Raw genomic sequence first — 15,399 nt, 5'->3', positions numbered from 1 at the left:
TACTGGATTTTTTGGCAATACAAACATAATTTCAACAAAAACACAGATATGATGATAGATATGCTGCGGGAAAGAGATTTCACATTTGAGTGATCAACTTCCTGCAAGCCTCAGTTATATCAACTGGAGATGTAGCAATGATTCAGCTTGGCAGACAGCCAAATCCTTTCGAAAAACAAACTTTAACACACGCCAGTGACCTGCGGGTGAATATATGAGAACTCAAGTCATACTTTAGCATTTCACATTGCCCAATAAACCCAAACACTGACAGAGATTTCATCATTTCTAAAAAGGTCCTGTTTTCTTTCACTCTCAAATCACCACAAACAAGAAAGGAAGAGAGAGGAGCAACTGCTACACAGAACAGGCCAGAAAAAACTACAAGGTACAGGATGAAGCTAGTGACAGACAGATGAATCTTTAGGACTTCAGATGGGACAGAAAAAAAACTGAGTGTTGATAATCAAAACTATTTTATGAGCTGTCTGCAAATTCACTGATTTGGTGATTTGCATATCTTTGTCAAAAGATATGTAGGTGTCTAAAATAAGTCTGAGATAAATTTGGTTATACAGTGACAGTTTTTTCAGACCTGCAGGCTATACACAGCTATTGTTTAGACAGCATTTCATCTATAACTAATCTAAACTATGGTTATATGTCACCTAGATGTCTAAAAACTTTCACTTTCCAACCAAGTTTAGCCTAGACATATTCTGACCTGCAAATCTTCACATCAGTGCTAACTGGGCAGACAGGCTCACTTAAAAACAACAACAATCACTTATACCCTCCCCCTCAGCCATTCTGATTTAATTGTAAACCCCGACCAGAAGCAGCCTAATTGACAGATATTGCATTTTGTTACTTTCACATGCTGAAACACTCACGGAGGGAAAAGGAAAAGCTAAATCCGCCACAGCTCCTGTTAACTAAAGGGTGGCGAGTCAAGTGCCTCATCAATCTTATCAAAACAACAGCAGACACGGTGTCACTCCATGTCTCGGACTTTGCATGTTAACAAACCTCATTGCTAAAGGGAGCAAATGAATATGCTAATAAGTTTAGCAGGAATCAAGTCTGGCTGATTGGCAGTCGCCACGCTTGGGAGGGTCGAGATGAGAATTAGGCATTGTGGCAAGAAAAACTGCTCTGTTCAATTAGCCTTCATCTCCACCTGGTAGGTTTTGACATCACACTCACAGTAATAGTCTAATATATACACGCAAGCCTTCTACCAGAATTAACACTTTTCTCTCAGTGCTGCGAACTAACTCTCCGGTGCCACTGCCCTCAAGTCAATCGGGACACAAACCTCCGCTTCAGCCTTAAACAAGCAGCCTCACCCACCGATGGGGGAGCCAATCATAATATTACATGCTGTTTTCAAATCCTACAGACTGCAGCGGCTACCTGGATAACAAAATGCATAGAGACATATAGAAATAAAGAAATATAGAAAAAGCTGTTTGTGTGTGTGTGTGTGTGTGTGTGTGTGTGTGTGTGTGTGTGTGTGTGAGTGAGAGAGGACATCATCTGGGACTAAGTACATTGGTAAATCAGCATATTGAGTAAGGTCAGAATTATTGGGAAAAAGGAAGCGTGTCATGAGTGACGTGTTACGTGCTTTCTGATACAACAACAGATGTGTCTGTAGGAAAATACAGCACATTCTGTGACTATGACTCTCCAGCCAATTGCTGACATCTAATTAGTGACGCTCATGAATGGATGAATGAGATTCATCCACTGAAATAAACAGGAAGCATGAATGCATGCAGAGTCAGCATAAGGATGCAAATGAACTATGATGAAGATGCGACCTTAACGGCGGGGGAAACACGCTACCACTGTTGACTGCTTCAGAGCCAGTTATATTCCTTTAATCTGTAAGGGTCCAAATTAATATTGTCAAATGAATCCCATCACAGACTGTCCTATCACTTCGTCATCTCTGCTGTGACTGACTGACTGACTGACTGACTGACTGACTGACTGAAGTCACCAATCTAAACTAAATCTAAACTCTTTGAGAGAGCTCTGGCTTTGAGCCTTTGGGCCCAGGGCAATGATTTTTGATCCCATGCACTATAACTCAAAATGTGATTGGTTAATTCACCTGCCACTTTCTAAATAAACACATGCGGCCATCAGGACAGTAACCCTTTCATTTCTGAAGCAAACTTTATGGAAAATGAGTCTAAAATTCAAATTAGAAGAGAATAATTATTAAATGAAAGAAATTAAATATAACATTTAAAATTCTGATTAGTTTGGCTTTCTCTGAAGGCCTAGAAGGTCGTGAGTTTCCAGATGATTTAATCAAATATATAAATAAGTTTATGCTCCTCCGCAACCGTCAAAGACTAACCAACTAAAAAAAAAAAAATTGGCGGAAACCACCTCCATATGTATATGTGGTTTGTCCAGTTTTTGCATGTTTCAGTCCATCTTCAGGTTTGTCCCAAACTTATGTTTCATAATCAGAGAAAATTCCACTACGTTTAATTATTGTACTGAGCCAGAGGCAACAACACAGAGACAGACCTGTGGAAAAATAAGCGAAACAACTGGACCTGCTTTGGATGACTAAAAATTACTCAAGATGAGACTTTACTGTATGCACAAGCTCTGTGTACACACGGAAACTTCACACACACACACACACACACACACAGACACACACAAGCAGTCAGTGTGTGTTGTTTGGCAAATATTCATACTGTTAGTCAGGGCACATGTCTACTGGTTATTTGCAGATAATAAACAAAGACCAAAGAAACATCAGTGGTCAAACTTGCTTGAATACTTTGAGGGTAATATTTGTTGCACGTTGTATCTGAACATTGTATTAGTTAGTTATTTAGTTCACTGGGTTACCAGTGTTGGGATCCCGCAATACCACATTTTCAGGCCAGCACAAGACTCTTGGAAAAGATAACTGTTTCTCTATGCATTCCTGCTGAACTACCAGTCTGCACCCCTGCAGCTGGGAAGTCTGACAGGCCAGAGCTTCTCAAACTTTTTGTGTGTCATACAATCTGAAACTTTCAATTGTTCAGTCTTTAAAATGTCAGAAAATAATGAAAAATGCCACAATCACCAGAGCCCAAGGTCACATCTTCAAATAGTTTCTTACTGTCGACTTAGACAATAAATTATTTATCAAAATGGTTTGATTAATGTTTTGTGGTTGATTGATTTAAATAACTGCTTCAGCACAAGTAGCATCAGTGAATGTAAAATTGTATTACTTTTTTTTAATTCTTCCATATACTCTCATTTGGAAAAGAGTGTGCGTTACCAATAGATTTCCTGTTAACATTTGGCGTCTGGTGTATTAAATCCTGCTCATAATGCAACTTAGTGAGCTCCTTAGTTGTTTTTTTTTTTTTTTTGCTTTTTCAGTTTGATTAACAGGTGCATCATTTCACATTTAAAGCTGCCAACAAAACTGTTGCATAAACCTTGAATTTTAATGAAAATAAAATTACTTGCTACTAAACATGCAGCCACAATAGACCTTTTATTTATAAAAATCATAATATATAAATCAGATTAATGCAGCCCCCAGAGTTCTTTAATAAATACTGTTTGGTCTTATATACACATTCTGTACATGATAATAATCATCATCATTTCCATTTACCATCTAAACATCCCCAGCTGTCACTAATGGAAAGGCAAACAGGCCACTTTCTTCGGTGTGAATGAAGAGACATAGCGAGGCCGAGCCAAATCACTCTGCCTTCTGCTTATTACCATCCTTTTCCTACTTCTCTCCTTTCAATACACATCCAGCCAAACTAAATAACCTGATGCCTTTTCACACATATGCTAATACTAAATAATCCTGCCAGTGTTAGGAGCCGGGTAATTGGGTTGCCTCTTCTCTCGCCTCATTTGAGTCCATTTGCTGACAGGATTACAGGCTATTATCCCTCAGGATCCCTTAGGATCTCCTTAGGCCTTCAGATGGCCAAAACACACAAACAAATGGTGTGTGTGTCTGTGTGTGTGTGTGTGTGTGTGTGTGTGTGTGTGTGTGTGTGTGTGTTTGAGCTCTCTGCCTGAATACTGACTATCATAGCACAGCTGTGTCATTTCAAGTTATCATCATCTTCTGTCATTATTGCTTTCTCTGAGGATGCTTCAACATAAGTACAGCATACGCCCCGATCTGCAGCACAAATAGTCCAGGACTTCTGTCCTCCAAAAGCCTCTCAAAGGCTGAGAAAAGCTTTCCAGTGAATGGACAGTTGATCAGAGCGTTGCAGCAAGGAGGAGGTGTACATATTCCTGACAGGTAGGGGCCGGCCCTTTTGGCTTGAATTAGGAATACTTCAGGTTTAATGAGTTCGTCACCTGAGGACATGGCGTCATGTTTAATGAGTCAAAGCAACAACAGCTCTCTACACCATAAACGCCCAGTTAGGAAAGAGTCTGTTCACCCAAGATGAACATATTTTCCCACTTCTCTTTAGTGCCAGTTTTGCAGAAAGTCGTATTTTCATTTAAAGGTTTTGATGTGTCTGCCGCTGAGACTTCTGCCACGGTGGTTATGTTTGTTTGTGGTGCCCACAGCAGTGAAATATTGCACTTGAAAAATTCTGAAACTGTGACACAGCTACTTTAGATAATCCAGGAGACGTCATCACACAACACATCAGAACACATCAGTCTCATTTTACTACCACAGGCTTCCGATGGGTGTGTCAATATGTTTTATACCTGAATGGATCTGACGGCATCAGCGTGTACTCTGTATCGCCCTGATCACATGGTATGTCATGACAGCCACAGGAGAAGATATTTCAGGATATCAGTGACCAATATAAAAAAAAAAATAAAGGGGCGTCGTGTAGCGTAGTGGTCTAAGCAGGCGCCCCATGTGTAGAGGCTACAGTCCTCGCTGCAGTTGGCCCCGGCTCGAATCCCGCATCGGACGGCCCTTCGCTGCATGTCATTCCCCCTCTCTGCCTCCCCGTTTCCTGTCTCTCTCCACTATACTATCAAATAAAGGCATAAAAAGCCCAAAAAATATACTTTTAAAAAAATAAATAAATAAATAAAAATTTGCTAAATTACAACTTTTTTGGTCAAACATTTTGGACCAGTGAAAACCAGAGATGTGACAGTGACAAGTTTTCAGTTTTCTTACCTTTAACATCAAATACTTTTCAATAGGGAAAGGGAATGTGGATAAAATCTTATATCATGGTATATGTCATTTTATATTGCGACATAAATATGTGTCGTGATATGATACATTTCTTGATTCAATCAAAAAAAATACTCAATCAAGGTATTTTTTCACAGTCATGTGTATGTGTACTCACCCTCTTGCTGGTGGTTGAGGATCATGTTCTTCAGGGTGTTGCAGTCCACTGTGGGCAGTCCGTTGTCAGTGTAGGCAGACGGCCGGTAGTTGACGTCAGATCTGGACCGGTTGTGTCCCTTCTTGAAGGCGGAGTTGGACGAGGAGTTGGCGGTGTTGTTGGTGCACTCCTTGGTGTGGGCTGCCAGGTCGTTGGTGGAGCGCGCCCGGCTTCTCTTGCCGTGCCTCAAGCCCATCCCCAGACCCAACACGCTGAAGTTGTCGGCCCACGCCAGGCCCAAGGGCCCGACTTCTGGCTGCTCCCCCGCCAGCAGGCTCCATACACCGCTGGAGCTCAGCTTCCCCAGCGCAGCACTGGACACTTCCTGCAGCTGCTTCGGCTGCCTGGGAGGCTGGACGTTCCCTGTTTGAGCCTGGCTCGGACCTTGGCCTTGTATCCCATCCATGCAGTGGATAAAGTCCTCTGTGGCCTCCAAGGCTGGGCTGATATCACCCACCATGTCAAGCTGCTCAAGACCCTCCATGGCTCGGTCTTCCCCTGAGCTGTAAATCTCACAACTAGATAGTTTTCCAAAATGGCCGCAAAAACCCTGTTAGCAGCATGCACATGTCCGACAAAGCAAACTAGCTGTCAGCTGGACAAATACAAGTGTTTAAGGAATGCTGACAAGCTAAGAAGGGGTGAAGAAGATCCGAGCAGTCTGCAGGCTTCACAAACTGATGTCTGAAGCCAAGTCCTGCTCCTCGCCTCGAGATAGGGCCCTCGTCCAGGGTTAGTCTTCCTTTTCAATGGTGTGTGTCTACCTCAAGGGAGAAAGCTACTGCGGCTTGATGCCAGAGGTAAACAAGACTGGCAGCAGCTTGAGAGTCTCCAAATCGAGCCAACTTGGACGGCAAAAGGATACTTAGCCAGATACACACACTTCGGGCTACAAAAACAGTGAAATCCCTCTGCTCTGTCTGAGATGTTCAGGGAGCGGAGACAAATTCTGGAGGATGTGAAGCCAAAACTGACTGTCAGCTTTATTAGTGGCACTCTTTTGGCCTGTCAGGTGGCTGTGAGGTCATCGGATGGACACTGTTTGTGGCTTGGCTGTAACAAAGGGAAGAGAGAATGAGGAAATAGTAAAGAGGAAGCTTTCTGAAATAAACACAAAGAATGGAAACACAGCTGATAGAAAAACATACTGTGATTAATTTATACATAAAACCAGCTCATGCTCCAGGTGCTTCCTTAAATCTGTGCTAAGAGTTGGACAGTTTTTGAAGCCTCAAGTTTAACAAGTTTAAGCGTCGAACTACCTACCCACCTGCAGCATCTTCCTCACACTGACACTGCAGCTTCACAGGTTCTTCCGCAGCGAATAGAAATGATCATCCTCCCTCACATGTCCTGATGAAATAATACTTGACTTCCTCCTCTGCTGCTTATCACTGGACTGGGCAGGCAGAGAGGAAACAGGCCTGGGTGGGGTTCCCATCCATCTGCTTGACCGCCTGTCTCTTCTGATTCTCTCTGCTCCTCTGTCTCTGTCTCTGTCTCTCCCTCACTCACTCACACTCTCTCTCTCTCTCTCTCTCTTTCTCATTTGTGCTCTCTCCTCCTCATTGATTTTCCTCTCTTCTAAAGCGCAGCCTCTTTTACTTTTCTCCACATATCAATTATTTAAAGGCCATTACATCACTGAAATTGAATTTCTCGTCAGGTGGCCAACATATTGAATACTTACAATTTATCATGTTAATAAAAAAAAAAACAGGATATTAACGCAGATATGACAGTGATTTTAATGGCCTTTATGGGTTTTATTTGGGGATTTATTAGCTTACACTGCATGCATTAAGCTTACCACACAAAAGCACACAATCGACTGCGGCATAGCGCCAAGGCATTTTGTGCCTGTAAACAGTACCAACATTACAATGAAGCAGCTGAACCACTCAAATGAATTTTGTTGAGAATCAATTTCTATTTAAAAGTCATTTTTTACTTTTGTGTAAAATTATATTTCCCATTAATTTCCATTAGATGATAAACAAACAAAATTGAGGAAAAAAGTGACAATAAAATAAAAACTTCACTGCGCCCGAGATGACAAATTGTTCATATTTACTCTGACATCATCTGCCGGCAGATACAGCTCTGAACTCACTGAGCATCGTCATCGAGTAAGTTACTCATCGATCTTCCCACTAACCTCCTGTTGACTCACTCATGCTGTCAGGCCAATACAGTCAACATTAGCTGGGACGGATATAGTTTGATCAGTGATGAGGTAAACTCAAAGCATGAATCCATTCTCTCTTCAAATGATGATTTTTGAAAATATGACAAAAAAATGACCTGGACTCTGCTCATCACAAGGAAAACCGCCAAATCACTGGACTCGACAAATCAGATCGTGTCCAATAAATACTTAGCGCAAGTTCCACTCCTCGCCACTGTTGCCTAAATCTGTACATGGCATTGGTTACACATAATTTAGCCTGAGTGACAATCAGACTGAACTACCATTTGATCACTTTCTTATTTGAAATTTGTTTACTACAGAACTGTATCCATCACGCTGTACAATCACAGCGGTGTCTAATCTATTCTGTATCATGACAACGAGCCCAAACAAACAGCCACAGATTAATAAAGAACTATCTTCAGAGACCAGAAGAACAACGAGTCCTGCAACAGATGGTCTGGGCCCCACAGAGCCCTGATCTCAACATCATGGAGTCAGTCTGGGATCAAATGAAAAGACAGACGACACTGAGACAGACTAAATCCCCAGAAGAACCGTGACAAGCTCTCCAAGATGCTTTTAACAGCCTACCTGCCCAGTGCCTTAAAAAACGATGCACAAGTGTACCAAGCCGAACTATGTAAATATGTATGTAATCTATAAATGTATGTATTTACTGAGCTGTATGCACATTACCTGACACCAAACTCATATGTTATTTTACTGTTTTAAAGCACTGAAATCGTGTAGATGTTTTTTTTTTTTTTTTTATGTTTTTACAGCTGGAATGACAAATTTGAACTTCAACACAAAATGTGATGAGAACTTTTTAAACAGGAAGTGGATAGCTCATATTAAGACTTTGAATACATCACTGGTCCTGAGCTCTGACGCGGATTATCTGTTTATAATGTTCTTTAAATCCTTAAACAAATACACAGTGATGATAATAATGAAGCTAGCAGCAATTTAGAAATGAAAAACAACCGCATTCAAGCCTCGGCACTGTTGTGTGTGTGTGTGTGTGTGTGTGTCTCTGCTCCAATATCTATAAACACATAGTCAGCATCTCAGCAGTAAACAGTGACAGAGGTGAAGCCACGGTCAGCCACATTAGCCACATCAACCTCTGCTATATGTGCTACCTCGCTGATAGACCCGGTTTATCACGACACACACACACACGCCGTGTATACATGTGTAAAATCGGGGAACTGTCCCCACAGCTGGCCGAACAAGGCCTGTTTTTATCCCCAGCTAATGTGAAGTGAGCCGGGGCTAGTTAGCTAGCAGCTAACGCTAGCATCTCTCCATCCTCGAATAATGTCGTTTCAACAAAAGATAAAAAACCGGTCGCTCGCTCAAATTAAAACCACGTATCCGTGGATCTGGACCGGATTTGTCTTGTGGTGAAACTGGTGCCGTGCACAAGCTGTAAAACATAAACCGAGACTCACCTTACTGTGTTTACCATTATGTCATTTGACGGTCCAGCACCGATAAAACCCCCGGAATGAAACTGAGGCTTCATGATAAAGGTTCCGTGTGACACATAAAACACAATGTTGTTTACTTACAATATGCACCAGTGGTGGAAAGTACTTAGATGTTTTACTCATGTAAAAATAGAAAAGTATAGTATATATATAAATAAATAGTATTGGAAATTATTGGAAGATTTTGATGTATTAAGTTATACATCACCATAATGTGCAGCTTAAGGTGGGTCTAATTTTAATTACTTTATATACTGCTGAGCAGCTTGTCAATACAGTCTTATCTAACCTTAGCCTTTAATAGTAAATCATAATTTATTTTATCAAATACATATTTTGGAGTAAAAAGTATATAATAACCTATATAGAAGTACAAGTACCTCAAAATTATACTTCACTACCAACTCAACAGCATTCATTACCATTGTTTCATTCAGCTCATGACTATATTATATATATATATATTCGTCATTCTTATTACGCATCAAGCCAATTTTGTTATTGGATTTATGCGAAGGACATCTCCATTATTTTCATTATCATGAAATGGGATAATGAAAAAAAATCCCTACTATTTTAGTCTCACAAAGAAAGGTTGTGGTTTACGTCTGCCCCAACACATTCGACAGAAGAATCCTACCAAGATGGCAAGAGGACTGGAGAGTGGAGGACAAAGCAGAGGTGGAGAATAGTTTCTCCCTAATGGGCTGCTTGAAGCTGCCCCAGCACCCAAAGTGTCAGTCCGACAGACAGAAACATCATTCAAGAGGAACACTGTAATCCTCCTACAACCTGTGTTCCAACTACAGCTAAACTGATATGTGGGGCCAATAAAGGACTTTGAAAGGATGTTCAAAACATGTATCTGTAAATCAACAGAATGTGACTGTTATCACAGATAGGCAGCGTTAATAATTTGACTTGTATTAACGCTATTTGCAGGTGTAGCTGACTTTAAGAAAACTAAATAGAGGGAGTACGTATGGGTGAATGTTGCACCGAGCATCTGCATGGTCCTTTTTGTAATGCTGTTTGAGGCCTGTTTCCACCTAGTTGTTGAATAGTGTGAAAGGGAAAGTAGTTATCCACAGACTCTTTCTGAATTCCACAGACAAGCCAGTTGTGTTTTTGTCTATATAAAAGCTTGAACAAGGCAGGATTGCTCATTATGCAAAGACGACAAGTGCCCCAAGACTTTCATGGAAACCAAAGGCCAAGGTAAAAATTACTTTGCAATTTTGTTTGTTTAAATGCAAACAAATACACAAAAAAAGGAATTTCTTTTTTCTTTTTTTCCACATAATCTCAAGGCCCTGTCAAATTTAGCTTTAATTTGTTTAATTGCTCAGTAGGCATAATTTTGATATTCTGCTTAATTCAACAGGCATCCACAGGACATGATGAGCGTCCCTGCGAACTAGGGCTGCAGATGAAACATCAGACCAATTAACCATCAGTAACTCCGGTCATGACCCAGTGTTTACGAATATTACGCAGTCCTGTCATAAAAATCTGCGCCAAATCAATTACTTGGTGACTGAACTCAAGTAATATCGATGAAGAAAAAAATAACAAACCGTGAATTTAAAAAGAACTCATAAATGAGAAAATTAAACTGTAAACAAGAACACTGAACTGAGAATGAACGAAGTGAACCATGACCAGATTTGTGCCAAAATATCAACAATCATTCAAGTTAGTTATATATTTACGAAAACATAACAGGGCCCCAGTCCTGGAAAATGAAATAATTTAATTAATACTTTTACACACTTTTTTTTAAACTTTGTTCCATGATAAATAATCAATCCTGTTTCACAAACAAAATACAAAATAGTCTCAGGAAAATAAGGCAAAAATATCATTATCTGGATGTTTTATCAGGGAGAGAGTAAATTTGAGTAGTTGAAAGCCCCAATTACTTATTAACAGTAGGTCTAATCCAAGAAATATCATTATTGGCTTTCAAAGGCCCATTTGAGAAAACCCCAGATGGACCCCCATCTCCTCATCTTTTCTCTGAGTGCTCTTTGTCTAAATAGTTCTGCACAGTGGAGGCGAGGAGGGTCATGTCGCCCCGATGGGCTCTACTGTGTTACTTTGTCTGTAGCATTGTTGCACAATAATGGTCCTACATGTCTCAGATATGAAGTGGTAGATCCTGGTGATCTTCTGATGTTTCTCTTCCTTTTTTTTCAGAATTTGTAATGTTTGGAAACATGTTTTGCAGAAGCAAAAAAAAAAACAGGAGGAGGAACATCTTATTCCAGTATTAACATGCTTTCTGTTCAACACAAAAATTCTTAATGGACATATAATTTTCTGTTTTTAGAAACATTTTTGCTTATTGGAGAAAATTTGCTACATTTTGGCCCTTTTACTTGCTATTTCCATGTAGCTTTTGTAATTTGTTTGGTCATAATTTTACATATAAAAGGCATGAATGGAGTCCAGATTTTAGTGGTTCAGACTAAGTCACTGTCTTTGTAGCAGTGTAGCCACATCTGAGCTTTAGAAATCCTTTCAGGCTAAGTGCCTTTGCCTGGATATAGGGATTGATGCAACAAATAAGCATCAGCTTTAGGAATAAGGCCATCTCTGTCCATGAGGATCCATCATTTTCTATCAAACAGCAATCTCACAGCTCCCTTCCCTTGACTCATGCACTCAGCTATTTCTCTGTCCTGTCAGTCTTGCCTATTTCCTGCTTTATTTTGATCATACCATCTTCTAGTGATGACTAAATTATGATTAGATTTAAGGATGTGCAGTGCTTTCATCTGTCTAGTGTGTTGTTTAATACTGCTCCCCCTAACCCCTCTCGAACCGCCACCCCGACCCCCCGAACACACACACAACACAATAGCCGTCTACCTCGACTCACTCACCCGCTATTGAAGAACAGAGTGGCTGCTTGGTCCCCATGGAAACATTGCACGTGTATGTGTGTGTTCAGTAAAATGTTTCTCCCTCACTGATTAACTTGGACATGCACATACAAAAACAAAAGCTGTTTCTTTTTTTTTTTACGTGCAAATAATCTGCTCTCCTCCAACGCAACTGCTGCGTGTCGGTTATATGACCTGACAGGTTTCATAGGAGGAAACACTAACACAAGTAGCCTAAGTGTTATGCTAAAGATGTCTATGAGAAAGAGTGCTGCTGTTGTTACTGCTTAAGAAAAAGCATTACTCCATGAAGCTCAATGCTCATTGTGCACCCCTTTATATATGTAAAAAATTGCCAACCCTCCTTTTCTTACGATTTTATCAATGATAATCTCAGACTGTCACATAAATCAAAAGGCTTATCCTCTCTTCTCTCTTCCAAACGTCACAGCCACTGTTTACCTGCCGTACAATCAGCCAGCCCTGTGAGGAAGCACATTTTGACCTGCCCTCTCCTCATGAAGACCCACTTACACAGACACAAACTTCACCTTCAACTGCAGCACAACACAAGCAGAAGTTTTCGGTACTTTCACACAGGTGTATGAACGACAACTCCGAACATTCAGGTTAACAGTAAAGTCCCAAATTGACTCAGCAGGTAGGTGAAGGAACAAAGCCACTGCTATGAAAAAAAAAAACGGAGTTTTGTGCTAAAAAGCCTATTTAACTGAAGTACTGTAAGCCTGTCTTAACTCCTTGTCTTGCTTCATGAAACACTCAGAAATACAGTGGGTTTTACTATATTATTACGGCAGGTGACCATAAGAAGATGATGAAGAGATTCAGCTGTTGTCCTGTTTATTATAATGTTTTAGTGAGGAGGTGAGCTTCTAAAAGAAATATCTGAAAACACAGGTAGACTGCTGCTTGACATAAATACAGCAATTTCAGTTTGGACCAGAGCAGTGTGGACACATGTGTGCGTGTATTTGGTGTCTATTGAGCAGCACAATACCAATCTGTGTGTCTGTGTGTGTGTGTGTGTGTGTGTGTTCAGCCTTGGCACCACACGTCTCATTCACACCTAATGATCGCAGGCTCTCACTGGCAGTCATCTCTCCTCCCAGACCAAATCCAATTACTGGGGACAATAGAAACCAGCTCCAGGCTCAAGACTCCATCAGCTCCTGTGCGCTCCTGCTCCCTGCTCTGAGACTCCTGCTGGACCCCTAATCATGTCGAGGGTCCACAAGGGCCACAGAGTACACCTGTACACCCACACACACACATACACACACACACACAGATACAAGTGCAAAGTGCAAACACAAATACAAATCAAGCACAAATGCAAAAAAATAAAACTCACCAACATATGCAACAGTTGGCAAAAAGATAAGAGCATAATAAATATGAACATAAAATGCACAACTGAGCACGGATGAAGCGACAAGAAAACACAAGGCCCTAATAACAACAACATAACAAAGGCAAATATAGATCATTAAAACAATCAAGCAAATCAACTCCAGCCACAAATAAAGCAAGGCAAGAATAAATACAAACACAAATATACACAAAGACATGTAAACATGACACTGGATACTGCTAACTTCCAGTGCAACACACAAAATTCAATATAATCAGTAAATATTGTTCACAGGACGCCTTCCCTATTCTGTGCAAATACACAAACTCATTTTGTGGCACTACATGTTTCACTTTTCAATAGCTCCATCTAGTGGCATTCATGTGAAATAGCACCAGTTTATTCAAGATGGACCAGAATAAATTCAGGAATCCTCTTAACAGAACTTTTAAAAATCACAATGAATATTAGATATAGACAAACAATCTCACCTCAAGGTTCATTTAGTACTGGAGTTGTCAGCAAGGTTTGATTTTGAGTTTAATTTTTATGATCACATAGACAAAGATTTTAAAGTGCTCAGAACATGACAACTGGCCTCTAACATTGTTTTAACAAGAGACAAAATTATTAGGTCTTCAAGAAGGGCACACAGATTTCTTTTCTTTCAAATTAAAATCCATTGTTTTCTCTTCTGTTTCAGATTTCAGGACACTTTTATTGTAGTTTTTATGACAGTCTAACGTCCAATGTGCTTAAGATAGCAAACTAGGCCAAATTATGTAGACACAAATTATATGTAGTAAGCCTGAAGCATTTGGGGCCCCAAGGGATCTGGGGTCTGTGGGCATCTTGGTAATCCAGCATTGGCGAACACATAATACTGACTGGGCTGGTGGCACTGACTACATTTATTCTTTTCAACTGTCCGGGTGTAAGCCCTGTCGGCAGGTGGTGGGGAGGGAGGCGGACCAGAAGGAGCGATCTGTTGGGCTCCAGGTACTTGTGGGGTTAGAAATAGAAATGGAGCGATGACAGGGCCGCGGTTGGGGACAACAGGCGATGTGGCAGATGTAGGTGGAGGTGCCGGCTGAGGGAACAACTGCCTCTGAGCTGCAGACTTCCTCTTGACCGCTGCCTGTAAGATGAGTCAACAAAAGATTTTAAAGATCAGAAAAGACGCATGTCCTTCTTGAGAAGTTGTGGATTAAACACTTTCTGTGGGTGAAAATGTTTTCAGTGCATTAGCACCTGAAGAACAGTAGGTATTACACAGTGGATAATAAATCCAAACACCTCTGATTAAGTAGAATAAAAATAATCATATCATCAAATTGTAAAATACAAGTAATGGTACACCACTGTTCATTTTTTTAATATAGGACCTTGTCTTTTCCCCAGCAAATATATTGATATAAATCATCAGTATTCAACTTTTTCAATTAAAAAGCTGCTTTGAGTTTCAAAACAAACAAACAAAACGGAGAAAACGCCTGAAACCAATTAAGAAAACATGAGGGGGGGCAATAAAAGCATAAAGGCAGGATAACACAATATAGATGACAAACTAAAGTACGCATCTTATTAAAATATGAGCAGAATAAGGCTCCAAAAATGATTTCTGACTCACGGTGGACACCGAGGACAATGAGCCCAGCCAACAGGAGAACACTCAGCAGACTCAGAGAGAGAACAACAGCTCCATGAAATCTCCTCTCAGAGCTCCTGGGACCTGAACAGAGAAAAGACCAGTGAGTAAATACAGTAACAACAGATGATTACACAGATTTATCCTCAGCCTCAATGTCTGAACAATTTTACCTGTCTGAGTTGTTGAAGGTTTTGGGTCGACAGGTTTGATGGGTTCAAAGTTGACATAGATTTCGTCCATCGCTCTGAATGTCAAGCCTTCTCAGAGAATGACAGCTCTGCAGCACAGTTCATGTAAATGATTGAAGTTTTGTTTTTTTTCTATTTCTCACCTTCAACTTCTGAAGAAGTCATGAATATTTTAAGTGACAATTACTGCCACACTTTTTGAAGCAGCATTATTATCAGATAAACTAAA

At 40.5% G+C, this 15,399-nt stretch overlaps 1 protein-coding gene across 2 annotated transcripts in view; it reads right to left on the bottom strand.

Annotated features, from left to right (window-relative positions):
* Positions 1-9,069, bottom strand: part of plekhm3 (pleckstrin homology domain containing, family M, member 3) — a 60,494-nt gene extending 51,425 nt beyond the window's left edge. Inside the window, exons 1-2 of one of the 2 annotated variants that reach the window (XM_056389458.1) lie at positions 9,033-9,069; positions 5,343-6,434 (exon numbers count right to left, since the gene is read on the bottom strand). In XM_056389458.1, coding sequence (XP_056245433.1) covers positions 5,343-5,865 — 523 coding nt within the window. In that variant the 5' untranslated portion in view covers positions 5,866-6,434; positions 9,033-9,069. Of the gene's footprint in view, positions 1-5,342; positions 6,435-6,647; positions 7,320-9,032 lie in introns of those variants that run through there. The other variant, XM_056389457.1, reaches the window with a different exon arrangement.
* Positions 9,070-15,399: the final 6,330 nt, after the last annotated feature.

This window comes from Seriola aureovittata, chromosome 11 (assembly GCF_021018895.1).
Source record: "Seriola aureovittata isolate HTS-2021-v1 ecotype China chromosome 11, ASM2101889v1, whole genome shotgun sequence".
NCBI lineage: Eukaryota > Metazoa > Chordata > Actinopteri > Carangiformes > Carangidae > Seriola > Seriola aureovittata.
This window is presented reverse-complemented; position numbering and strand designations above follow the sequence as displayed.